A 27504-nucleotide genomic window follows, 5' to 3' on the forward strand; every position below is an offset into this window, starting at 1 on the left:
CGCTTAAAATCGGCAAATTTTGACACCTAATAACTTTAGGTGTACACCAGATATGAATTTCTAGTCTTTTGCATCTGAAAGAATGTAGTCTAATGTTACTAGGAACATAAGATTTGTTTTGTATTTTTGTGTTTTGATACTTTCAAAAGGTCGTTGACCTATGAACATTTTTTCGTCATAGCGCCTCCTGAAAGGTCTGACACATAACAAACTATACATTTTTGGAATCCTCATGACCATACGAGTAATTTGATATATTACTTGACATAATTGGGAGCATTCTGAAAATTTGACCCCCATAACCTGTACTTTGCATGTGCATCGTTGCCAGGAAGTGCATTTTTGACCCCTTAAAAATCCATACAGAGGATTAGAAAGTAGTTTTTTCTTATTACTTGACTCAAGAGCAACTTGAAATATCAGGATAAATAATACAAATGGCTATAAAGTGATCAAAAATATAAAAAAATATCATACTAAAATTGGCATTTTGTACTGTATCCTGTATGCATGGTATGTTAGGCAAAAATGACTATTTTTGAAAGCGTCAACTTAATACTAAAACACAAAAATACAAAACAAATCTTATGTTCCTAGTAACATTAAACTACATTCTTTCAGATGCAAAAGACTAGAAATTCATATCTGGTGTACACCTAAAGTTATTAGGGGTCAAAATTTGCCGACTTTAAGTGCCATTTGTGGCTGAACCACTTTAGGGGTGGCCTAAAATTCTGTAGGGGTCTAGTAATTTCTCTTTTTTTTGAATTGCTCATAGACATTGGCATATGGTTAATCCATTCTGAACATAATTAGGACCTATAAGTGCACTGTGACATTATCATGGGTCCTTCAAAATCAAGATAATTTGATTGAACAGTACGAAGTGCTGATTTTGACCCCTCTGAAATCCCAACGAAATTCAAATCTATCTTTTTTGGCATTAGGTATTTCAGACACAGCCAGTGAGTGACCACATTCAAAAAGAGGATCACAACTGATTCAATTAAGAAGAAAGTGCCCCTCAAAGAGAGCACTTTGTCATTTGGACCCTTAAATTCACAATTTTGGTCGAGGTCGCCAAACTTTGATTGCCCGCCATTCGCAAACGAAATGGAATTTGAATTTTTTTCTTGTGACCTCACCTAGGGATCCATGAAAGGTACCCCTGAGCCAAAGGAGAGCAAAATCCAAGAGGGTGGGTGTACACTCAATCTGTTTCGACATGGACTGACCCTTGGGTGTTGCTTTTTTTTTTAGTACATTATGGAGTTTATACATGTTGTTCCCAAATTCGAATCTGAATTAATTCCAATCTGAACTTCAGTTAATAGATATCATCAAGACTACCCCAGCTTCATTGTTGGATAATTTTTTGCCACTAATCATTAGTACAGATGTATTTTCAGCAACAAGCTTCTAAGATTTATTTATTGAGTAACTGTGGGATCAGTACATCAGTATTCACCAGCAAAGTCTGTGAAGAACGCAAAAACATCATATCCACACAATAAATAAACTTTAAGACGATCTGCCGTTATTTGCTATCTCTACTTCAACTGAATGGTTGTTGCTCATTGTAAACCAGGCCTCGAAATAAGGTGGACCCTCTGGTCAAATGAGTGTTAATATTGTCAAACCTATGTACACAACATACATTTCGGCTACATACAAAAGCCCTGGAGGGCTCACAAAAATATTGTCTGCACACAAGATCTTTTAAACAAGCGGTAATAAACTATTTCCCAGTACATTTCACAAAACTCAATATTTTCATGCTTACCTTATGTAGGAATTCTAGCTTTGTGCCTTCATTTGTCAGTTGATATGTGTGAATAAACCCACCGGAACAGGTGCGAGGACTCAATGTCAAATCTTTGGCTGTCCCCACCAGCACAAATACATCATCTCCTTTGTTGGCAAACTTGCACACACACAAACTGAAAAAGGAGTGTAAAGGTGTTGACACATTATAAGCATATTTGTACGTATACATTTTTACTATTTCAAATTGCGAGTCAAAACTCTCTTGATCAGACTTGGGTCCTTTCCAGTGAAACAGTGAGATCAGTACTCTTAGATCTTTCAACAGTTATAATTTCTGTGAAGAACGCATAGGCATCATATCTCACTGACAACTGGTACTACAACATACAAGAATTCTATGGTTTTCTTTTTGGTCAATAATTTGAGAATATACACACATTTTTTGGTCAATATCTAATTCTATAAATTAAGATTTGCATATTGCATCCGGTGATAATGTGTATGCAAAGGAAACCAAAGTGAAATACACCACAGGTATTTAAAATATGTCCAAGAGGGATAGTACCATTGCTACCCAAAGTGAGGAAAGCCATATTCATCATTAAGTGGCAAACCCCATCTTCAACAAAAATAGCCACAGGTATCAAACTTTCAAGGAAACAAGTTAACGTTTAGAGCAGGGGTAGTGCAAAAAGAAGAGGCAAGAAAATCCTTATCTGCAATACCTGCCCTATACATTTGACAAATTCTGCATTCTATTTGCACATCTAAAAATATGTCACAAACTGGCAAGAACCTGAAAAATATGATACCTGGCAGCTATTATAGATGGCACCTTTTTGCCCTAACCTCTCCATATTTTTTGTTTCCTCACCTAAAAGCTGCTTCATTCTGTTCTAATTGCACTGTATCAAGAGTTTCCCCCTGTATTGGATTGAGTAGTCGTATCTGTGATGCCCACATCCCTGCACCAGCCTTGGGGGCGCCAAATACACTCTCGGGTAAGTCTTCGTTAAGGAAGGCTTCTGCCATCTCAGCAGCCAGTTCTCTTTCCTCCTCCCCTGCAGCCTCAACCATTTCCTAGGAGGAATTTCAGTAAAAGTCATCATTATTAACATCTTGATCAGCAGGTCGACTACAGAAAAGTCAGTAAGTCCACATTTTGTTGGAAACATATTCTTTTTATCCACAAGACTGATGGATCAGGATTTAAAGTATCAACACAATCAAATTCAGTGAAGAACGCATAAACATCATATCCATCGTTTCTAAAATTCTTCATAACAAAATTATTTAACTATAGGTATTTCAAGTAAATCTTTGGCGAAGGTGAACCATTCAGCATGCCCTGTGATAAACACATACAAGCTAGTCGGTTTTGACTAAAACATTAAGTTTGCCTTCTATCTTACCTCAGCCATTGCCTGTTTGCGCTGTGCCTTGGTTGTGTCTGTGTATGCATTATGGTCAGTCTCTATGATGATCAGATTGTTACTCTCAGTGTGAATGGCAAATTTACGTGGTGTGTATTTCAGTGGTGTTGATACTTGATTGAATACCGCTCCTAGCTTTTCCAAAGCCAAAATTCTGAAAGAGAAAAGTGGATTTTAATGACGGACTTTTGAAGAGGAATCCTTGCATTGAATAAGGTGGCCTGAATCATTCACCATACCAACTCTCATTATACATGGTAAAGTATTCCAGGCCTTGCCGTCTAGATTTTAAAGGCGAGTGGCCAATCACTCGCTAGCATGATGTTAGGCGAGCGGTCGAATCACTCCCAGAGCTGAATCACTCTCTAGTACATGAGTATGTAGTGGTCGCATCACATTCGAAGTCTAAAAGACCATTCATACCAATATGAAACACTTACGTACTAATGACACCCTCTCTTCCTGTTTCAGAAATTAAGGCAAAGTTATTACGATAAATCAAATACATTGAAAAGTGCTGAAACTTGAATGCAGTTCAATTTTTGGTGATTCGCTGCGAGCAATATTTAGTGTCTATGGCGAGTGGAAAACTAGAAATTGAGTTTGGGCAATCGGTGGCGAGCGAGAGTGATCGCTCGCCTCAAACGGCAAGGCCTGGTATTCATGGTAATGATTTCCGATACAAATGTTTATTACTTACCTCAACGTATTGGTTGAGATCGCTACAATACCCTCTGGACATTGTTCAGATGCAAAACCTGATGCATATTCCAAGGTTTCATATGACAGCGGCGTGAGATGGAATCGAGATTGGTACCAGTAACTCAGCCAAGATCGACTTGACATGGCAAGAACCTGAACCAAGAAGCATAGATGACAATTTCAGATTAGTTTTGAGTGAGGACCGGTCCTTATCATTTCTTAATTATAGTCTGGATGTATATATATTTGTGCTTCCAATCATTGGTATTCGCCCGATCTGACTGCAAACGCATGCGCAATAAGTGCATTTTTGTTACTCCTGCTTTTCTAGCAACACGCCAGAAAGCTTTTGCAAAGCGTACGCTGCAGTTAACGCACACGTTTGACAGGCGTACGTACACGCAACATCGTTTTGAGATGACCATGCAATTGGCGAAAATATTTGCTATACTTACAGCTTCTGAACCCTGCATCTTGATCCGGAAGAGTTTGACGGGTCTGGAGCCAAGATATCTTGTCCTTGTGTCTGATAAATCACCAGTCACAGAATCTAACACCATTCTCAGCAACACACCATTCTGTCAGAGAAACACATGTTACAATGTAATGACATATGACAGTAAGAATACATGGGTGGTTCTTACTCCAAAACTTTCTAAGATTCAAGGTACTAAAACTTTTGTGATTTGCGCAACTTTTCAATTCAACAAAATTTCAAACAGAAATCTATTCTGCAAAATCATACACTTAAAGACCCATCCAGTTGACCAGGCAAACGTTCAAGGGCAACCCAATTAAGTAGGCTTAAATTATAATCAAGTCAATGTTCACTTCTATATCACCAAACTTAGCACAGCTCCCAACTTTTTCCAGATATTTGGAGCAGCCTTTAAGGCCAGAGTAATGGAAGACACATTCGTCCACGACCGAATTTGAGATTTTTTGATATTTATCAACACTAAGATGTATTCTTTCACTCGAAACTGATAAAATACAATTTGCCAATATTTATTCGTATTTTTGCTTGATTGATTTCACTCTTTTCAACTCTAAAAAGTCACATGGCTCAAGACAGCTTAGTAAATTGGCGGGAAATAATGAGTCAGAAATGCGCTGAATGCGAAATATTGTGATTACGCCTTCGATTCACGTCGGCGTGACGCCATAACTCTGCGCAGTATATCCAACGCAGTCAAGGCGCATTCGGTATGTTGTTAACGCCAGCAAATGTGATGTAAACAAAACACAAATTTGTAGTAAAAGAGACACATAGATTTTTTAATTATTTTGGATTTTGGCGACACTAAAACCAGACATTATAGATTCATTGGTGCAAAAAGATGCATATTTAGACCATGCACCAGATACAGCTTTTACAAGCGTGAAAGTCTTACCGTTTTAAAATATACGGACGTTTTGTGCATTATTTTGACATTTTTTTACTAAAACATCGATTTCTCAGAGTTCATTTTTGACAATATTGCACGATTTTTGTGACAAGATAACTCGAAAAATATGCAAGCAAAAGGTAAACTTTTTGCACTATCGCTTAGAGCACATCAAAGTCTGGGGAAGGTTTTCTCATTTTTTCAAAATATTTGTTTTGAACAAAAATATACACCATTATGTGCAATTTTAGCTTAATAGAGTGACAAAATTGCTTTTTTCACATGTTTTTTGCAATATTTCAAAAATAAGACGAATTTCAAAAAATAAAAAACCTTCCCTAAGTTCATGTCTCTTCTCCATGAAAAACTAACTAAAATTTGTTTACTCGAACGGATTTTTTTTTAAGTTGTCACAAAAAATTGGGGTAAAAAGTGTATTTTTGTGATTTTCTCTCAAAAACTTCGATATTTTTGAACAAATCTGACGTCACCATGGGATTCCTTGACTCATTTCCTTTCCAAAAATGTATAGTTTTATATACTTTGGACATACAATTCAAAAATAATGATGCTCGAAAAGGTTCATGTTCTCTCCCATTACTCTGCCCTTAAGGTGTAAAAGGAATGACAAAGTACAGAAACTCATCATTTTGATAAGTGCATGAATTGAACATTTGCACGTATTAGAGGTAGTACAGATCTTTAGATATAATTTGCCACGTTTCGTGCCACTAAAAAAGAAGAAAAAATTACTGATCTTTTTATAATTTTTAAAGTTCTCCATCCCAATCCTACTCACCTGCAAACCAATGTTAAGAAAGAGTCCACCTGTGACTGGTTTCTCACCGGCTTCACCTTCAGAGCCTCCCATCTCAACTATACATAGGGACTCGGCTGGGGCTGGCAACGCCTGCATACTTAACGGTTGTAAGCAATCCTACAAAGGAAAAACAAATATGAGGTTATAGACTGAAGACTTACAGGTACTGAAAGGTAAACCAAGTCTCATTTTATAAAACAAGACGATTGTGACAGTGTCAGGAATCTTTTGCAAATTAATATCTTTTAATTAGAAAATATGATTAACTGAAAGGCTTTTCTCCGCTAACATGGTTGGGATCAGAAATTAGTTATCATTCATCAGTCGAATGAAAGAGCGTATACAAATAATTTACATCATATCCCATGTTGGTAAACTATATTTCTAATGGGCTATTCCAGTTGAAATTCATACACTCCCTATGTAAGACATGACCTTAATCTCCCACACAGGGGGTGTAGATTTCAAATGGCATCACCCATTCAAGGAACCAAAATTGAAATGCACACTCCATGTGTGGAAGATGTGTGTAAAGATTTTAACTGGAATAGCCCAATACACACACCTACAGCCCCAACACACTTACACGATTGATCCAACAAGAACACCCTGATATCATCTAATCCTACAGCCAAGAAACTAGCCCTTTGTTTACTAGCAAACACCCTGATACACCACCCCATGGTCCCCACCACACCCCTGCTTACTTACAGACTGATCCAATTAGATGATCCCGACAGCCAAATTGTTTACATATTGGTGACATGAATACATTGTATTGGTGACAATACATTGATTCAAACCAAATTAGCTTAGAATCACATCCGATCATGCATGGTAGGCATGATGCAATTGTACCAGCCTACATGTTGATGGGAGGGGGACAGAATTTGAATGGATTGCACATACTTTTGCTTAATTTGTGTGTGTGTGGTGTCTAAATTCGGTAAGAAATTCAAAAATGTATTAAACATACTGCTCTACAGCATATAAACAAATTGCTATTTCAGGAATCTTTTTTCAATTAAAGGCTTTTCTCCGGTAATAAGGTTGGGATCAGAAATTAGTTATCATTCATCAGGTGAATGAAAGAGCGTATACAAATAATTTACATCATATCCCATGTTGATAACCTAATCTCTAATACATCACCCTCATCATACACCCACCTTTAGTTACACCCACTTACTGATTGATCTAATGAGATAATCCTGACAGTGTTATCGTCTAAACCTACAGCCAAGAATCTAGCCCTTTGTTCACCAGCAGGCACACTGGCCAAACTCATGCACTTTACATCGGCCGACATGTCCTTCCGCTCAGTGTACTCATTCAATTGACCAGTCTGTAATTATAAGCAATACAATAATTCAAGTTAAGTCATCTTTATCTTTATTATCTTCATTTATTCAATGCTACCATTCACTATGCTCGATCATACTTAATTTGATCATACTTAATTCCAGACCTTCGATTACAGGTTACGATTGTAACACAATAATTATGCTTTACAATAATCAGTTTTGATCCAAGTCTATCATTATGCACACAAGTAGCTTTAATATTCCAGAATCCTTGCTAGCATTCAATATATCACTTTTGCACACAAAAGGGAAAAAACAGCAGGGTATCATATTGGACAAGGTTGAATCAGGTTTAGATTGTGTTATCAACAGATATAAGTCTGAGAAGAACGCATACACATCACTTTCAACTCCATCTCCAAAGTTTGGACGGTAAGGGAATAATACAATACATTAACAACTAGTAAACACAACAACAACAACAACAACAACAACAACAACAACAACAACAACAACAACAACAACAACAACAACAACAACAAATGTTTACTTACTGGGTCCATTTCAAAATACACAAGTTCACCACCTGTAAGAGCAATGACCACCTGCAACAATAAAACACATAAAGAAATCATGGGTTTAATTAACGTTTCGAATTTCACTCTTTCACCAGTTGTATAAGTGAAAACTGCTTCCTCTGCGTGGAATCATGAAATTCAAAGCCTACCAAAATAATTTTGATCTACAAAGTTTTATGTGTAGGTGCTTGAAACAGTTAATTAAAGCAATCCACAAAAGAATTCAGATCTGAACCGTAACTGTTAAGACTGGCAGTGTCTTGAACAAAGGCGAATATGTCCCATACTCACATAGGTGAGAAGTCAAGTGATCAGGGTTTGTCCCTATGCACTGGAGATGCTTTAATTTCACTGGGCCATAACACATAAATTTCTCATTCTGTAAGAAATAAGTTAGTTGCAAGATATATGAACAGGGTTCGAATTCACTATCTGCCCTTTTTCAGTTTTGGCCTTTGTGCCCCAGACCTTTATCAGCTTCAAGTCATTCTCTTCATCACTTGTTGGCCTTGGTGCCCTTGTCTTTGCCCAGTGGTATTGAAAATGGGTGCCCCAAAATATACTAATTCAAGGCCAGTATAGAGTGTGTGCAATAAACCCAAGCGGAACGAGAGTTGCTAAGTAACCGCTAACTGAACCATAAACATATGCATGATCAGACAACGAGTGTTCAATTTCCCCATAGCTTCCCACGTTGTACACACGTCAGTCGAATTTGGCGATGTTGGTTTGTTTGCCCTCCAAGTTATTGCATTGTTCACTCTGTGTTGAACATTGTATGTGGGCCCCACTGTAATCACATAAAGATCACTGTGATATCATTTCTAGAGGTCGCTTTCCCAATTAAGCTAAACAGCCTATGTGGAGGAATTTTATGCATGAGCAATCACATCAATAACGTAGTAATGAATACCCTCTATATGAATCGTCCGCTTATGAAGCGGGCTAGCTAACCTACCTGTCTTTGGTTGACAGCACATTTAACGATATTCTTCTTTCCCGGTGTCTTCCATTCATTGACACGTTTGTCAGCTCTGATGTGACGAATACCACCTGGGTAGATCTAAATACAAGCAATATAAACAAACATTATTGCATCACACGCACATCTTTTAGTTAATGTTGGGAAATTTGCCAATTCTTGGGTAAAAACAGCATCATATCGGAGAAGATTGAATCAGGTTTAGATTTTGTTATCAACAGATACAAGTCTGAGAAGAACGCATACACATCATTTTCAATTCCATCTCCAAAGCTTGGTCAAATAGAAACCAATACTTCCTCACCAATGAGGGTGGAACCCAGAAATTATCTTCCTCTTCTTGGTCCCCATCTTCCAAACTACACAGATTTAAAGTTTGTTTTTTTCCAAAAGGAATTTACTGTTTATGGTCGAAAGTGATCTATTACATTGAAATGCACACTCCATGTGAGGAGTTTCCACAAAACCCAGAGCCATGCTTTGATTTTTAAGGTGAGCAAGTGCAATGCTCACGGTGGGCTCACCTTAAGTTGCCCATCCTAGTGTGATTTATAGTTCACCTTATAAAATCTGCCAGACTCTTTAACTTCTTCACAAGTGCAGTTTATAGCACACCTGATAGCTCGCCTTAACATTTCAAACAGTGCAATTTATTGCACGCCTAGTATTTTTAAAAGTCAAAGCTTGCAGAACAGTTTGCAGAATGTACACCCAATTTTCAGATATATTTGGTCTTATTTATCCGGTCTTTTTATTATATGTTACCTGAAGGAGAGCATCATCTCCAATAAGTGATGATGACAATGTGGGCGTGGTTCCTAAGAAACCGGAATCTGTCACCTCTTCTACGGTCTCACCAATGGACAATACCAGGGTAGCGTTGATGAAGGACACTATGATGTACGCGTCAAATTCATCTAATGTAGAGAAAATAAAACAAACAAAAAATATACACATGAAATCTTGTAACTTGTACAACATATCAACAGACTATTTACAATCAAATGTGTTTATCTATCATTTTTTTCAAGGTTCCTATAATTTTCAGCGTTAACCATCGCGTATACCCGCGTGACGTAAAGCGTGTGCATTGGACCTTGTGCAAAATAATACACGCTGGACGGCTAGCAGTAAGCTTAATTTGAAAAAGGAAATCTGAATAACAGAATAGTATGTCAGCTCTGAGGGCAGAGTGTCAGAAGGCTACTTAGATGTCTACCTATCAATGCTATATGGGCTGTGATCAGCTTTGTATTTGAGGTCAAAAGTACACACTTTTTCTCCATAGCTCATGCAAAAGTACAATTTCTATATATAATATATAGAAATATAGATGAATACCTTCTGCACTGTGATTACGGTTAGGATTAGAGTTAGGGATTTGGGTTAGGGTCAAGGTTACATGTAGTATGCGGTAGGTATTCTATAACATTCTGCATTGCAAGTTTTGAGCTCCAATAACCAAGACCTACGGAAGGTTTCTGGAGTCGCATAGATCGATATCACAAGATCGATCATGTGACTCCAGTACCGCTAACGTCAACCAGCAGTCACAACAGCTGAAGAAGTGAACTCGGATGAATCACGCAAATTTCTGAGTGCGTTTTCATTTTGCTTATGTGAATTAGTTTACAAGTTTCAAATAATTATCTCTAATAATCAAGTTGTAACTTTGGTCAGCTGCGACTTCACCCACTACAGTAAAATTGTAAGTAGTCTGTTGATTATACATTACTGAACTGTATTACCTTGGCATCAATCTACATGCAATGCTAATTATCAGACTTAATATTAGGACTCCCATTCTTTTTATACCAGATCTATATCACTTCAAACTTCTCCATGTAACTTAAGTACTTCCCCTCAAAATATGGCCTAATATCTACAACTTTTCCATCCCCATTCCATTACACAGCCAGACCTTCCCCCCATTCCATTAACATGCCCAGGCTATCCTCATTATGGTTTTGGTGTAGAAATACAAACCTTTCTCAGCATGACTAGTCTTGTGCCCAGACCTGCAAGAAAACAGACAGGTCTGGTGTTGGCAGAGGCAAAGCCAAATCACCTGACCGTATTAATAATCTACTTCCAAATAATATCAAGTTCAATATGATGAAACAAATGGAACCTGTTGTCAAAGGATGATTTGTATTAAAGGGACCTTGGTTTGCTTTGAGTTAGTGACATGCAAGCTATTAGAATTTCACATGTAGTTGGGAATATATGTACAATATTAGTAGTTTTTACAAGGAGTAAAATTAAATTGAGTCACTCTGGCATTCCTGCTCGCATGATGCCACTTACCAATTACTTTATATATATAAAAACAATTATGATCAAGCTTGACTTTCTTGCACAACGTATAACTTAGAGAGCAGATTGCCTAGAAATAATTGAATGGACAACATTTTTGATCTGAAACTGCATGCAATATGTGGATCCTGGGTTTCTACTACCATAAGTCAGTTTGAGCAAATTCCTCCCCACAATACAATGTGTATTGTATAACAAAGGAGATGAATAACCTACAAGCTGTATTCTATTGTAATGCTAAACACTTGTTACCTTGTGGGAAGGAATATCAGTCACACTGACTTCCAGTTGAGAATGCCAGGATCCATGTATTAATCATCATGCTGTAAGCAGTCAAGCTATTTGTCATAAAGCAAACATGGGAAATCGTAATCTTTTAAAACTTTCACATCACTAACTCAAAATTTATGCAAACATTTTTATCATTATAATGCAATCTAATAGGGCAGCCCTGTGTTGTATTATGTGAAACCAAGACCGGATTACAAGAGTTATGTTATTGTAAAAAAAACAAAAACAAAAAAAACACACCACAATATTAAATCAGAAGTAATATTCTGAAGTAGCCTAATGAAATTGTCATCCCTATGTAAGACCCATCCCAAGAGATAATACTCCTTATTAACTTTTGACCATAACAAAACATGAGCCGCAGGGCAGGATTCTTGTTGTGAACATAATATACAGCTACACAATCTGTAGATAGTATGAAAGCACATAACTCACCATCACTCTTCTTTTTGACAGTCCATACAGCATTGGGGTTACCTGGCAGCTCAGACACAGCCATTTCAGATACCTAATAATCAATATACAGCAAACAATTGGAATACCCGATTATAAAATCTTGCAAATCAATCTGACAAATCAAGAGTACATATAACAGGTATCATATAGTCATCTTATTCAGCATTGAAGTGGTTACATAATTCTCTTGGTTACCAGATCATGCTATTTTGGTATGCCATATACTTTGTGTGGCGGTTGTTTCGATCATGGCTCATCACTCAAGCGTGTGATCCCATTGATCATTAACATTACCTAACTTCGCTGGCTAATTGCAAGGACGTCATATTTTAATTTGAGTATTTCAGAAGCATTTGTTTCAAGTTTTGTACTTATTTATTGTTTTTATACATTTAAATTATGAACAAAAATTGCTTATGAGATACATAAAATGCATGCACTTACATTTCATTCATCAATATCTCAATTTCGCCAAAATGTCACTTACAATGTACATGCAATGACCCAACAAAATCACATTATGAACAACTTGCTATTATTTTGTTGAATCGATTGTCAATGATAATAAATGGTTGACTGAAAGTGCACCAAGCGCCTTTCTCCGCTAACATGGTTGGGATCAGAAATTAGTTATCATTCATCAGTCGAATGAAAGAGCGTATACAAATGATTTACATCATATCCCCATGTTTGCAACCTTCATTTCTAAATTTTATATGAGATTGAAAGTAAACTGAAAACTATATTTGCATATAATTACTAATCAATTCAAGTAACACACTGCATACCTCCAGACCATGTCTCAATACTCTGAGTGATGAACGTGGTCCTCTGCCACATGCAACATACAGCTGTGGTGTGTCTTCATTGGCTAAATCAGCAATCTGAAACAAAGAAAAGAGTAGGCATGTACAGGTGTTAAACATTACTTTATATGCTCAATACCAATGCAAGTTGTATGATTGTGAAGGGGGACAAGGCCTGTACACTTTCAATGAATGGACGAGGCACAGCACCACTGACTTTTTAAGTTATCCTAGACAAGGATACATAATAATTTCAAAAGCATGCATACCCTTTTCGTTTCTATCACATGAAAAATAACTTGATTTGATATTAGATAGACTTATGATTTGGCCAGAGTGCACAATACGCATAATCACGGAAAGGCCTGACAAGAAAGGCAAGAAATATATACAATAACAATTTCCCAAGTTGAAGAAATGCTCTTACCTTGCAATTCATGATGGGTGACAGGCTCTCCTGCTGATCAACTTCCACCAAATTCTTGAGAGCTCTTGGGGCAAAGAAGAAGGTATCGCCTTCCTCTAATGGCATGGCACTGCTAAATTCCGGCTCATCATCATCGTCACCAAGATGAGCTATCTGGTATAAGAAGCTGTGGGATGAGGAGATAATCACGGAAATCTGATTGTTTATTCTAACATCAAAAGTTTTTACATTCTGAGATTTAGTTTCTGGCAGCAACTTTACTAGATTTGTTGTGAATACTTTACTAGAGTTTGCTACCACCACCATAATCCCAACATCAGCCATAAAGGGCATTTCCAGTTGAAATCCATTTAGTCCCCTGTGGGAGCCATGACCATAATCTTCCACACAGATGGGTGTGAATTTCAAATGGGGGCTACCTGAATGGGCAACTCCAATTGAAATCTACACCCTGTATGGGAGATTACGGTAATGACTTCCATAGAGGGTGTGTGGATTTCAACATTCAACCTATACTTACATCGTGGATTGATATAGAATGGCATACACACAGCTACACAAACTGCACTTTGCATATTCCATGATTGATGCACGCTTTTGTGTATTTACGAGAGCGAAAGTTTGAACTTCACTAAATCATGCAGTAACAAAAACCGAATAATTCTCATCTGACTATAGTATAACACTATTCCTAATCTATGAGTCGCCACGTTTTTGTTTTCAAACTGAAAGTTCTCAAAACGGCTTGCAAAAAGCTCAAATATGTTAAACTCCTATACTTTTGTACAGAGCAAATGTATAAAAAAAACTCTGCAAATCAAAACCAAGATAAGCTGAAATCAAATTCAAAACTGAACTCTCATGCCTCAGAGTTGTCTTGGAAATTTCTGTCATGTAACTTTAAATTGAAGTTTGTGACACAGCCTACTTACTGGTTTCCAAATTCGGCAGACACAAAGAGGAAGCCAGTCTTAAGTACATTCATGGAGGTAGACACAGGGACGGTGTCAAAGTACTTCATGCGGATCTCCGTCACCATATCCTCGTCAGTTTCAAGGGTGATTTTAAAGATGTCTCCTTGTTCAGTTTGAGCCAAGAAGAAAAACATTGACTGTAATAAAAGTAAGAGAAAGAAATGTTCACTTGACAATAGTACATGAAATTAATGTTAGTTCTTATTTCATTATTTCACTCTTATAAGGCCAAAAAAGAAGAAGATGGTTGCTTGTCCTCGTCCGACCAACCAAAAAATTCTTTGTTCATATTTTCGTTTTATATTACATATTTTCATTTATAATAAAGCCCTTTGTTCAGCTATACAATCTCTCCATTACCACTGTGTCTCTGAGCAACTCAACAAATGGATGTAACTCGCATTTAGCTTACCTTGGTCTTATGTGTAGCACTGCAAACAAAGATCATGCCTCTCTCAGGGTCATCCAAATCATTCTGTAATAAAAGAAAATGCACTACATCAAATTCACATAGTTCTGTAATTTAGGGTGAACTAGTTTAATCCAAATTTGAAAAGCTTGCAATATTTATAATAGATGCACATCATAATAATCCACAATGCTACGATATTCAGGTGTCCACACATTTTGGGAGTCCTATTTCTAAGTTCTATTTCAGGTGCCAGTATTGGTGTTTCAGTGAAACTACAAATGTTCAGAATACAATTTTTTGCACAATTAACAAAATACCCACAACCGGGTAGAACAAGCTACCCACATAAACATACCCTTCTCCTTGGGATCGGCATTCTGATATCTGGCTGGTCTCCAAGATTCTTATATGTCACATAGTTTTCTGAGCAGATCAACAAACCACTTGGTCCGTCATTGCCACCGGGAACTAGAAATAAAACACAAGGCAATATCAAGTAAAGTTTGGAATTTGTAATACAGGGAGGGATTGCAAATGGCTCAAATCATTATGCGAGTACATGTTATATAGAGTTACTTCCTGTTACAGTAAAATGCATTCTTTGACCAGCACAACCAGTATCCTGTGAGGAGTTTATTTGCTCTTAACATTTCTGGTCGTCTTGTAACCCATTCCAAATTGGAACTTGTAACATTTTGTTAGGGGTCTGATTCAAAGCTTATGAAATATCCTGATAGTAGTAGAAAATCCTGAAAAACAGTGTGAAGTTGGGCTAAAATGCCCCAAAACTGGCAGAAAATCAATAAAATTGTGTAAATTTTGGCCAAAAAAATCAGGAAATCAGGAAAAATCCTGAAGAATCACACCCCTGATTTGGTTGAACATTTATTGTAGTTCATTGTGTGATTAAGAAGTTGATGTAACAATGAAAATGGCAGCTATTCCATCTCTCAAGATGTAGATTGCACTCATGCAATGAAATATGTTGTTGATTCTTCAACTGTCCAGTTGCATGGGCAAGAAGATTTTTATCTTTAGTTAATTATGATCATAACTAATTCACTTGATGGCAAGTTTACTTGCCCAAGGACTTCTTCCTGTAAGTTGGAGGTCAGTTACCAGATGAAGTCTGGTGGTTCCAGAATCCAGATGCAATGTAGCAAATTTGTAAAAAGTAAGTTCAAGTGTTGGATATAGTTGCAAAAAGTAAGTTCCAGTGTTGGATATAATTGCACAACTCTGCCTTCTTGCAAATGTTATGCAGTCAAAAAAGTATAGGAATTTGCATATAATTTCATGAATAACATACCAATTACACGTTAGTCTGTTATATTTGCTTCTTTATAACCAACCCTTGTATATACCTCACAGTGACTTACCAGCAATGAGAAAGTTGCCATGTTCTTCCAATGGTTCACTGTATTTCCTTACGACGTGATTGAGACCTAAATCCAACTCATAATAGGTCAGCATCTGTTGTGTATTCTGAGCTGCTTCACCGGTAGGATCCTGATCCGCATCCTGTGAATTATCAATCACATGTTAATAGAAATGTCACATGACACATGCATAGGTCTTTCCACTTCTTACGTCGATTCCAACGGACTATGCCTATAAAAAGTACATTTTAAAGCAGTTTGAAACAGTATATGTACATACGTCTATACTTCTGCAGTTTTGAAGTCTTCTTACATTCCCCAAATATTGTAAGATTCTACAGCAATCTACACCATTTTACTTCTTTTTATTTCTTTTTTATGTATTTTGGTCTGCTGTTTCAGCTTGGACCAGTTGAAAATTGAGTTGGGTCGTGTTTTACAACTTGCCCGCCAGCATTTACAGCTTGCTTACAGCTAGATATGCCTGATGGACCAGTGCTAAATATCAGCCCTGTCGGTAAGTACATCGCAGTGGCTCTCCCCCATTGAAAATTCCTGGATCCGCCTCTGCATCGGAGCAACATTCTTTGAAACACAATGGTACTGAAGTGAGTTCTCTCATATTGTTTCCCTAAGCTTCTTGTTGTTAAAATAAACAATACACTGTACAGCTGACAGAAACCAATCAGTACAAGTTTATAACAAAATTTGGTCAAGAAATGTCTTCTTGCCTGTTCTGAACCTCTTTCAAGTCATATGTTAAATTTGTTATTTTCAACTCTTTGAAACATTAGTCCTACTACATTTGATGATACATAAACTTGTACATATTCACTAGCAGTAGCATTTCAAATGTATCATGATATTTCTTTTTATAAAATGCTAGAGTGAACAATAGTCCACGAGGAGTGACAAAGGTCAAGAACTATAGACACCTAGGCAGTATGAAAGACAACCACAAAGGCCAATCACTGGTTACACGTACCTCATAATCAATCTCCAAGCAAGCATACATGGGATTCTCAAAGCCCACATCCACGCCGACAATGTGGTATGAGAATGTGTTAGATTTGTGTGCTTCTAGTGGGGATGATATAGTCAACCTGGCTTGCGCATCTCTGTTCAGGATATACACTAGCTTCTGTTTCTCTACGGCACTGATCATCACAGCACGGCCTTTGGGATCAATGGCCAGATACTGCCCTGGCACGATACGTCGACATCCGCTCTTGCCAAAAGTCTCTTGGTGGACCTGAAAATTTCAAAAGGAATATATCATAATTTGCAAATATGAGTTCAAATTACATTCAATTGGTTTGAAAACCAACTTCTTACTTTTAATGCAAATTATTTGCTTTCATTGCTTTTATTTTGGTTTCAGGTTCAAAACCGGTACTGCATGTAACTTTCTTTGATTGCACCAATAATATTGCATTTTATGAATTTAAGAAAAAATGGATAGAACCACATTATCACAAGGTGATAGGGAAAATAAATTGGTTCAATACTACCGTTTTCTATTCCTTCAATAATCAACATCATTATAGTTAAGTTTTGATAAAAATGATATCAATTGAGGACCTCCATATCAAGTCAAAAAAAACATCATTTCCTTACCCGTTCGAAAGCATTCTTGGATGCATTGTACTCCATGATGACAATCCGACCAGAGTCTGTTCCAATTACGATGAAATCTGACAGGCAAGAGAAAGAGACAAATTAACGCCTGATGATGACATAACTGACAGAAAAAGTGGTGATGAGTTCTTTTCTCAAGTGATGACAAATTGGGATCAGACTTTCAAGTTGTCATTCAGCAGAATGAAAGAGCGTATACGAATAAATGACATCATATCCCATGACTCTGTTACACCTCAACAAGGTAACTTCAAATCGCAATAATGAATTCAAATTCAAATTGCAAAAAAAAAAAAAAAAAAATTTTTTTTTTTTTTTTTAGTGTCCCTGGACCTACAATCAACGAAAAAAGTCTTGGAACGCTTATGTGTAAATAACGGAAAACTGTCACCCCTTCTCCCCGTGCAATGTTGAGAAATGCCAATGTCTTCAGCGGTTCCCCAATGTGTTCCAACATTGCTTGATGGGGAGAGGGAAGGGCAAATCATTGTTGTAGATGTCATGTTTCTTCCCAAACACAATGTAGGTCATTTCCATGAACATAAGAAATTCTGCACGGAATTACGACAGAGTGTGCCAAGCGCCCAAGGACTTTTTTTCGTTGATTGTCTCTACCGAATGCAAAACATTTCATCGAAATTTCGTTTTTGTCTCATAACTCAAAACGGAATGTCGTATGAGCTTCAAATTTCACACGATTTGAGAGTGGATTATATACTTTGCAATCATAATAAAATTGTTGATAAAGAATTTGGTTTATTTAGGAGTGGTCATTGGAAACACCCCATATGCTAAATTACACACGTTTCACAATTATGGCTCTAAACTGCTCTAAAATGTCGTTTTTGTCCATAACTCAAAAACAGAATGTTGTATGAGCTTCATATTGCACACGACTTGAGAGGGGATTATATGCTTTGCAATCATAATAAAATTGTTGATAAAGAATTTGGTTTAGTTAAGGAGTGGTCACTGAAAACACCCCATATGCTAAATTACACACGTTTCATAATTATGGCTCTAAACTGCTCTAAAATGTCGTTTTTTGTCCATAACTCAAAAACAGAATGTTGTATGAGCTTCATATTGCACACGATTAGAGAGTAGATAATATCCTTTTGAATCATAGTAAAATTGTTGATAAAATGTTGAGTTATTTAGGGAGTGGTCACTGACAACACCTCCTATGCTAAATGACACAAGTTTTGTAATTATGGCCCTCTTCTGTATGATACCGAGTCAATTTTCGTTTTTGTCTCATAACTCAAAAACACTACAAATGCATTTTTCAGTACAATATCACAATGTTTTGCAGCATGTTTTCCAAAATGTTTTTTGAATGTTATTAAAACGTTTTGTACCCTTTATGATATAACCTAACGTATAAAATTTATGTTTTCTCTAAAACTTGTGTTTGCTGAGTATAGGCACATCCGAGCAAATCAGAAAGATTATGATGTAACAATTTGAAACAACTCATTTCTGAATATTATTTATAACAAAATACGCTTTGCGATGAGAAAAAAAAAAAAAAAAAAAACAACACCCATATAATATACTAAAAGAAAAAATATAGACCACCATTGGGCCTCGAACCATGCACATCAGTCAATAGCCAAATGGTTAACAGTCGGAGGACTAATCCACTTTTCGCTACCATTGAATTGAAATAAATATATATGTTTTTTCTTTCAATTCAAATGGTAAAGTGTTAACAAATTTATATATGAAATCAATGTGTCATTCCTTTACCATTAAAAAAAATTCTCAATTGGTATAGCAAATGTAAACGAACGTGACGCATCTCATGAGATGCGTCCGTTCAAAACATTAAATGTCAATTGAGACCATTTTTCATTATGGTAAAGATACACTTTATTTCTACTATGAAATTTTACACTTTCCCATAACTGACTACTATAAAAGAACAAAACTTGTTACTTTCAATTCAAAATGTGAAATGGCAGCGTGGTGTAGCGGATTAGTCCTCAGACTGATAACCTTTTGACTATTGTCCGATGTGGTTCGTGTCCCATTGGTGGTCTTTTTTTAAAGTATATTCAATTGTTGTTTTCTTGTTTTCTTTTCTTGTTTTTTTCTCATCGCAAAAGCGTATTTTAATATAAATAATATTCAGAAATGAGTTGTTTATGCTATTTATTTCAATTTAAATTGGTAAACTTAACTGTTAACAAATGTCATATATGAAACGAATGTTTCATTCCTTTTGCAATAAAACATTTTCAATTGGTATAGCAAATGTAAACCTAACGTGACGCTTCGTGAGATGCGGCCTAAGAACATAAAATGTCGATTTTGGACCATTTTGTCATTATGGTAAACTGATACATTTTGCCGTTTCTACTATAGGGTGCTTGCATGGAAGATCATAAAGTTCAAACCATCCTAAAGACACACTCCAGAGGTCATGCAAATGCACGGAGTACAATACCAATCACCTGTTTAACTGGTTTTGATCAAAGTAATTCTTTGTACTCCATGCATTAGCATATCTTATGGAGCGTGTCTGGAGGATGATCTGAACTCATGACCTTTCGTGCAAGTACTCTATACAAGTTTACACTTTCCCGATACCTGACTACTATAAAAAGAACAAAACTTGTTACTTCGATTGCGAAATGGCAGCGTGGTGTAGTGGATTAGTCCTCAGACTGATAACCTTTTGACTATTGACCGATGTGAATGGTTCGAGTCCCAGTGGTGGTCTTTTTTGTAAAGTATATTAAATTGTGTTTTTTTTCTTTTCTTGTTTTTTCTCATCGCAAAAGCGTGTTTTAATATAAATAATATTCAGAAATGAGTTGTTTCAAATTGTTACATCATAATCTTTCTGATTCGCTAGGATATGCCTATACTCAGCATACAAAAGTTTTCCAGAAGACATTTATATGCCTATACTCAGCAAACACAAGTTTTAGAGAAAACATTTACATGTTGGGTTATATCATAAAGGGTACAAAATGTTTTAAGTTTTAATAACATTGAAAATATTTTGGAAACATGCTGCAAAACATTGTGATATTGTAAAAAATGTATTTGTAGTGTTTTTGAGTTACTGAGACAAAAACGAAATTTGACTACAGTAGAGGGCATAATTACGAAACTTGTGTAATTTAGCATAGGAGGTGTTTTCAGTGACCACTCCCTAAATAACCCAACATTTTTATCAACAATTTTATTATGATTCAAAAGGATATTATCTACTCTCAAATCTGGTGCAATATGAAAGTCATACAACATTCTGTTTTTGAGTTATGGACAAAAACGACATTTTAGAGCATTTTAGAGCCATAATTGAGAAACGTGAGTAATTTAGCATAGGGGGTGTTTCCAATGACCACTCCCTAAATAAACCAAATTCTTTAGCAACAATTTTATTATGATTACAAAGCATATAATCCACTCTCAAATCGTGTGCAATTTGAAGCTCATACGACATTCCGCTTTTTGAGTTATGAGACAAAAACGAAATTTAGATGAAATATTTTGCATTCGGTAGAGACAATCAACGAAAAAGTCTTGGAACGCTTATGCGTGTAAATAACGGAAAACTGTCACCCCTTCTCCCCGTGCAATGTTGAGAAATGCCAATGTCTTCAGCGGTTCCCCAATGTGTTCCAACATTGCTTGATGGGGAGAGGGAAGGCAAATCATTGTTGTAGATGTCATGTTTCTTCCCAAACACAATGTAGGTCATTTCCATGAACATAAGAAATTCTGCACGAATTACGACAGAGTGTGCTAAGCGTTCAAGGACTTTTTTCGTTGATTGTAGATTTAAATGCTAGGATCATTCATGGTTGACCTAAAAAAAAAATGTAAAAAAAATTTGAATTTTGCACGGTGTTTTGTGTTTTTAATAAGAAAATTGATATTTTGTATTCATACTCTATCAATGATATCAAAATGCATAAATTCAATGCATTTTGATATCATTAATAGAGTATACATGACATGAATACAAAATATCAATTTTCTTATTAAAAACACAAAACAATGTGCAAAATTCATTTTTTTTCAGGTCAAGCATGAATGATCCTAGCATTTATATCTAGATCCAGGGACACTACAAAACCGAAAAAATAAATACGGTAACTTTAAAAAAAAAATCTAATTTGGTACCGGGCAGGGAATTTCCTGCCCGGGTAATAGGATTCTCGGGCGGGACTCACTAACACCCTTAATAACTCATACTCTGCAACTTAAAGTCAAATTTTGTACTATGATTGTTTGATTGAGGTTATTGAACTATGCCACTGAGATGAGGCCATTGTGGTTCATAGTGCAACCACTTACCTTTGCTACCGCCAGTCAAACGGAATGCCATCAGTGAGCGTATGACACCAAAGATCTCATGTGTCAACACTGTGTAGAGTTTACCAGTGTTTGGATCAAGTTTGATGAGTTCCAGGAGTTTTCCCCTTGCTACAATAATCTCCTGCTGCTTGGAACCAGCAAAGTTGCCATGGATGGTCTGCACGATGCCCGTGGCTCGCTGCAGGGTCAGCGAATACAAGAACATGGTGATGATTGGGCTTCTGAAAAATTAATAACATTTACATTTCAAGTTGTAATTTTAACTAAATCTATGTGATCACAAGGCAATAGTGTGAGGTTGATCAGGCGGATATTCTCCAAATTTGGATGTTCGATATTATTATATATCAGGTCTGAGAAGATACACATACAAATTCAGGGTTTTTGAAATGACGCATCCTTGGCAGGGATTTTAAACTGCATTTCATCACCCATGTTACACATAGACAAAAGAATGATGAAAGTTTGCAACACAATACAACATACAAAATGTAACATCGATTTTTAAGCAGCTTTAATCCACCCAATTGGGCAGTCACAACACAAGTTTGGTGCGCCAGGGACCCAGTCATGGCCGACTAAATTCTGACCATCACTTGGCTTGTTGGATTCATCTATAGTAGGCCATGCCCATAAAACAGAATACGGATTGCGATACCGTCATTGTTGCCCCGTTTGGTGCAATGGGTGAGGTCGCCCTGGTTGAGCGAGGTCTGTGACATGTGCCACGTCATCCTTTGAGGGTCCTGTCTCGAGTCTCACAACATTTGTCAAGCTCAAGCGCTCAATGCATTTATCCCTGAGACCCTGATTGTGTAATTATTTTGCAAATTAATTTTTTTGTGGTAAGGCTGTAACTGAAAAGCTAGCCTAATCCTACCCCCAATTTTGTGCATAATTACATTGAAGGAATAAGATGTCAGTGGTCAAGTTTTTTGAAATGTTATCCTTGGGCCTGGCCCTGGCTACATGCATGACACGGCGAACCTGCAGGTTTTGTCCGGGTCCATTGAAATTGTATGGGGAATGGATATGTTCCCACCATACTCCGTAGCACGATAGGGTGGCGCGAAAAACACTTTTTTTCTCGTATCGACTTGGAACTCTTACAGAATTTTACTGGGGTACATACATCATACATGTACATGTACTAGTATTGTGCTGAAATATCAGTACTTAATTAGATCGAAGCATGTTTCACCCGGGCAGTAGATTTTCACAAAATCCCTACAATTTTTGCTATTTCTATAAATTATAATATTTTTTAATATATTTGAAGGAGGGCTTGGCTTCAATAAATGAGGGAAATTATGGGTAAAAACAAGTAAAGTAGGTAATGGGGATACGCATCCTGCACAAGAACAAATAAACACAATGGGGAACGATTGCTCGCTACGAGAGGAAACAGAATATATTAAATAAGAAAGAATTAACTGTTTACCAACCCAAAGTGTTACAATTAAACAAGACAACAAATAAATACAAATCCCAACCGGCACACAACCCAACTTGAAAAAAAAGGGAATGTGCCGGCATGGGAATCGAACCCACGACCTTCCGATCTCTAGACGGACGCCCTATCCATTAGGCTACCAGCTCCCACTGATAAACGGTGGTTAAAACTGGGTCTAATGTAAAGCAGTCGTGGTATACAATACACACAAACACACTGATGCTTAATCGTTTCCCCATACTGGGGAAACGATTAAGCATCAGTAATGATCTCCTTCACTTGTGTGCTTGCGTAATATTTGTTTGTGTGTATTGTAATCAACTTTTGGTGCACGAAGTTACGTATCCTTTGGTCAATCATAACATAGCAAAAGTATACATTTTATTAAAGCTCATAGTGTGGCCTGTCACAAAATAAGATTTCATTTGAGGTATTTCATATCAGTAGCAAATGCAATAAATTATCAATTTACTAGTAAAATAAAATTTTTTCATGATATCACCCTATATATTTTCTTACGCACCCTGTATACCAACTTCAATTTTGCATAGTTGGATTCCTTGGAACGTAAGCTTTCCAAAAATGTATAGTTTTGCTGGTGTGAGATGTATAGTTTTAGATATGTATAAATTTTAAGTGAAAAGGAAGACAAATGATCAAAATCAGTGCTTGTAACGCATAGTTGGATTCCTTGGAACGTAAGCTTTCCAAAAATGTATAGTTTTGCTGGTGTGAGATGTATAGTTTTAGATATGTATAAATTTTAAGTGAAAAGGAAGACAAATGATCAAAATCAGTGCTTGTAACGCAAATGTGCCCCACCATATGACACATGACCATACAAGATACAACAGAACAGGCTTTTCCATACAGTGAACAATAAACAAGAAATTGAATCCAATGTTAACATATATCTGCACAAGCGACTGATAGCCTATCTTTAGTATTGATGCTTTCAGGCGTTAAATGATAGCAAGAAATGGAAATCGCCCCAAAGGAAAGATTTTAATCGTGAAATTGATCGCCACATCTTATGGATTCACATTATCCTCCGGTGGAACCAGGGGTCGCGCTAGAACTAAATACTCCAGTGTCCGCAGGGACCCCCGAACTTGCAGGAAATTAAAAAGTAGGGGGTCCGGAGTAGAGTTTGGTGAGTCCGAGTTGCACAAATGCAGCATTTTAAACAGTATGTCTGAAATAGTGTTAGATTGAAAAACTGGGGGTCTGCAGGGACCCCTAAACTTGCAGAAAATTTAAAAACAGGGGGTCCGAACTCTATTTTGGTGGGTCCGGGACCCCAAAAAGCAACCTAGCGCTACGCCTGGGTGGAACTGTCAAACTGTCAATTACAACATCTACTAGTGGACTGGTTTTTAAATCCACTCTCATCAAACTAATCAAAACTGTTAACTACAATTTTATCGAAAAAATCAAAAGAAGAAATACTAAATATTGCTTAGGTTCAATGATGCTTACCGATCGAGTCGCCTTGATGGTGTATTTCTGATAATTTTGCAACATGGTTGAAAAATATTTCCAAGACGCGAGTATCGCCATTAGCATGGCCCGGTAACCTGGATAAAATTTAACGCAATCGATCGTCCAATCCTAGTTCACCTGAGTGATCACATGGTTTGCCGAATGAAGCCGAATGAACGGTATCGGTGTCGGAACAAGGATTGTTACTTGTAAACAAATAGTTTCGCCGGCGCGTTTCAAGAAATTAAATTTACGATCTTTTGATAATTAGTTAGGAATCGTTTTATTTTAACCTCTGGCATGAGAGATTGAGAATGTGGGTTAAAGATAAGCCACTCTGTGTTCTCATTTTGCAACTGAAATAGGCTTCTCATAAAGCTTAAATTTGCGGGCCATTATGCTGGACATCCATGACTTTGAAACATGGCGGATATACCAAGCACCCTCACTACGTTCGGGTCTGTGAGGGTGCTTGACCAGGCATAATAGCAGGGTAGACCACTCATTGGCTTAATAAAAATTTCACAGGGGCTCAAAGATGACTTCTCAGCCAAAAGACCCCCCGTCCGTGACCACATTTGACCTTGTGGGAAATAATCCACCATAATCGAACTCACACAAATTCAAAATACTTGCATGTTCCTCTGTACCAGAAATCTTAGTGGTGTCAAGCCATCTTCATGGTTAAATTAGTGTTTGAATCTCTCATTGAAAAACACAGTAAATTGATGAACTCTGCATTCTGGGAATTAGAACATTAATGGCAATTACTGTGTATTTCAATGCGATCTCCAAACAGTCATTTAACCATGAAGATGGCTTGACACCGCTTTGATTTCTGGTACAGAGGAACATCATAGAAGTATTTTGAATATGTGTGAGTTTGATTATGGCGCCTAATTTCCCACATAATAAAATTTTGGTTAGTATTTAGGACAATTTTGTGTCAAAAAACATCAAATATTCAACGAGCCATAACTCAGAAACGACAAGGAGTTGAGGGTACATGCCACAAAATAGCTTTAGACTTTACGTGCAAAATAGGGGTCATGTTTTAGGCTATAAGTCGAGTTACGTCTATATCATCTTAATAACATATATGACACCATATTTTAGGTCTACCCGTTTTTCCCGTGTTTACGTCCGACTGCTAACCGCGTTTTGACCTTGTGTGTTCATGCGCTCATCATCGTAAACATCACTCAAATTTTCGCTTTTCTGTTCAAATTAGTAGAGATCACATTCACAAGTTCTAGCAAAACACGATTTGCAACACTAAAATTGTTAATTATTAATATTGTACCGATTTTGCACAATTTTTATGCAAAGTTGGGACTATAGTCGTGATAAACTTTTACCGGAAACCGCTTCACAGGCGGATTTTAGTGGTATGAACCCTTGAGACCTACCCGCCCGTTTGAAATGTGTTCATTTGACCCATAGATCTATGATATAAGTGATTTTAAAGAAAATCTGAGAGGGTGACTAGCCAACCTTTCATGCTTTTCTGAAAATTTTCTGGAAATTTGTAATTTTTGGCCTATATCTCTCGGGTGGTCTAAAAGAATGGCATTTACACTGATTTTCCCTCATCATCCTTTTTTTTTTTTTTTTTGAAAACCTGGAAGAGAAACACTTTTTTATGTTGTTGCGTCCGTCATTTGAAGACAAAATCATGCATACATTGTCATTGTCATTGTACATCATCATGGGGCATTCATAATCATGCCGATATGCAAGGAAATTCAACCCCAGAACTGATGCAGAAATCGTGGTCAAATATATTCCAAAAATGTTCACAGAGGACATTTTGATATTGAACATACATATTTCATTAACTTTGAGTTTCTAGATGAGTAGATTACGTCAGATATTAATGAATTAATAAGCTACCTCACACTCGTTCCACGAATTCAGCAGCTGAGGCGCAGGAAAGCGTTAGGTTTGGGCGGTATCATATCCTAACTCGTGTTGAGCGATATCAATCATATCACTGACGAAAAGTTCTTGGGCGGCCTTAATACTGGTCCTACCTATAGCTGTTTGTCATGAATAATAAAACTATTTATCATTAAGAATAAAACTGTTTATCATTAAGGCTATACTAAAATGCAGCAAACCTTTTACGAGCGCGACTACCGTGATGTTGCAAATTCGGCGCTAACAACGCGTACGGCACACAGTTCATTCATAAATTTCCACTCAGCAACAACATATCGCCTTAGCAGCCAATCAGAGACAAGTGCGTGCAACGCAGTACATACCTGAACCTGAACCTTCTGAAGTTGTAGTCAGCAGGGCGAAAACCGCAAATCGCTAACTATTTGGTGACCTGCAAGCTAGAGGTTTTTCTTGAATATATCTAAAGATGGGGCTGATATAGTGGTTTGAGTGAGGGAATTCCATGCCCTTCCAGTTCTTGGGAAAAATGAGTTTTTATAGACGTCCTTCTTGATGAATGGAATTTCAACATGTAGGTGGTGGTTTCTTCTCAAACCCGCAGCAGAAGAAGTTTGAATATAGGCTTCTTTGTTGATTCCGACCAACTCATTTTGGAT

At 37.0% G+C, this 27504-nt stretch overlaps 1 protein-coding gene and 1 non-coding gene across 2 annotated transcripts in view; both read right to left on the reverse strand.

Moving 5' to 3' along the window:
* The window catches only part of LOC140135460 (splicing factor 3B subunit 3-like), a 31516-nt gene extending 4571 nt beyond the window's left edge, over positions 1–26945 (reverse strand). The window contains exons 1-21 of the mRNA XM_072156967.1: positions 26840–26945; positions 21991–22232; positions 17653–17729; positions 17021–17287; positions 16036–16177; positions 15012–15124; positions 14657–14719; positions 14203–14381; positions 13271–13436; positions 12826–12921; positions 12017–12089; positions 9740–9891; positions 8951–9055; positions 7969–8019; positions 7300–7455; positions 6090–6227; positions 4358–4480; positions 3901–4055; positions 3180–3354; positions 2642–2847; positions 1784–1940 (exon numbers count right to left, since the gene is read on the reverse strand). Coding sequence (XP_072013068.1) covers positions 1784–1940; positions 2642–2847; positions 3180–3354; positions 3901–4055; positions 4358–4480; positions 6090–6227; positions 7300–7455; positions 7969–8019; positions 8951–9055; positions 9740–9891; positions 12017–12089; positions 12826–12921; positions 13271–13436; positions 14203–14381; positions 14657–14719; positions 15012–15124; positions 16036–16177; positions 17021–17287; positions 17653–17729; positions 21991–22216 — 2820 coding nt within the window. The 5' untranslated portion in view covers positions 22217–22232; positions 26840–26945. The remainder of the gene's footprint in view (positions 1–1783; positions 1941–2641; positions 2848–3179; positions 3355–3900; positions 4056–4357; positions 4481–6089; positions 6228–7299; positions 7456–7968; positions 8020–8950; positions 9056–9739; positions 9892–12016; positions 12090–12825; positions 12922–13270; positions 13437–14202; positions 14382–14656; positions 14720–15011; positions 15125–16035; positions 16178–17020; positions 17288–17652; positions 17730–21990; positions 22233–26839) is intronic.
* On the reverse strand, positions 23537–23610 carry Trnas-aga (transfer RNA serine (anticodon AGA)). Its single transcript has one exon. It is a non-coding gene; the product is annotated as a tRNA-Ser (tRNA).
* Positions 26946–27504: the final 559 nt, after the last annotated feature.

This window comes from Amphiura filiformis, chromosome 16 (assembly GCF_039555335.1).
Source record: "Amphiura filiformis chromosome 16, Afil_fr2py, whole genome shotgun sequence".
NCBI classification, from domain to species: domain Eukaryota; kingdom Metazoa; phylum Echinodermata; class Ophiuroidea; order Amphilepidida; family Amphiuridae; genus Amphiura; species Amphiura filiformis.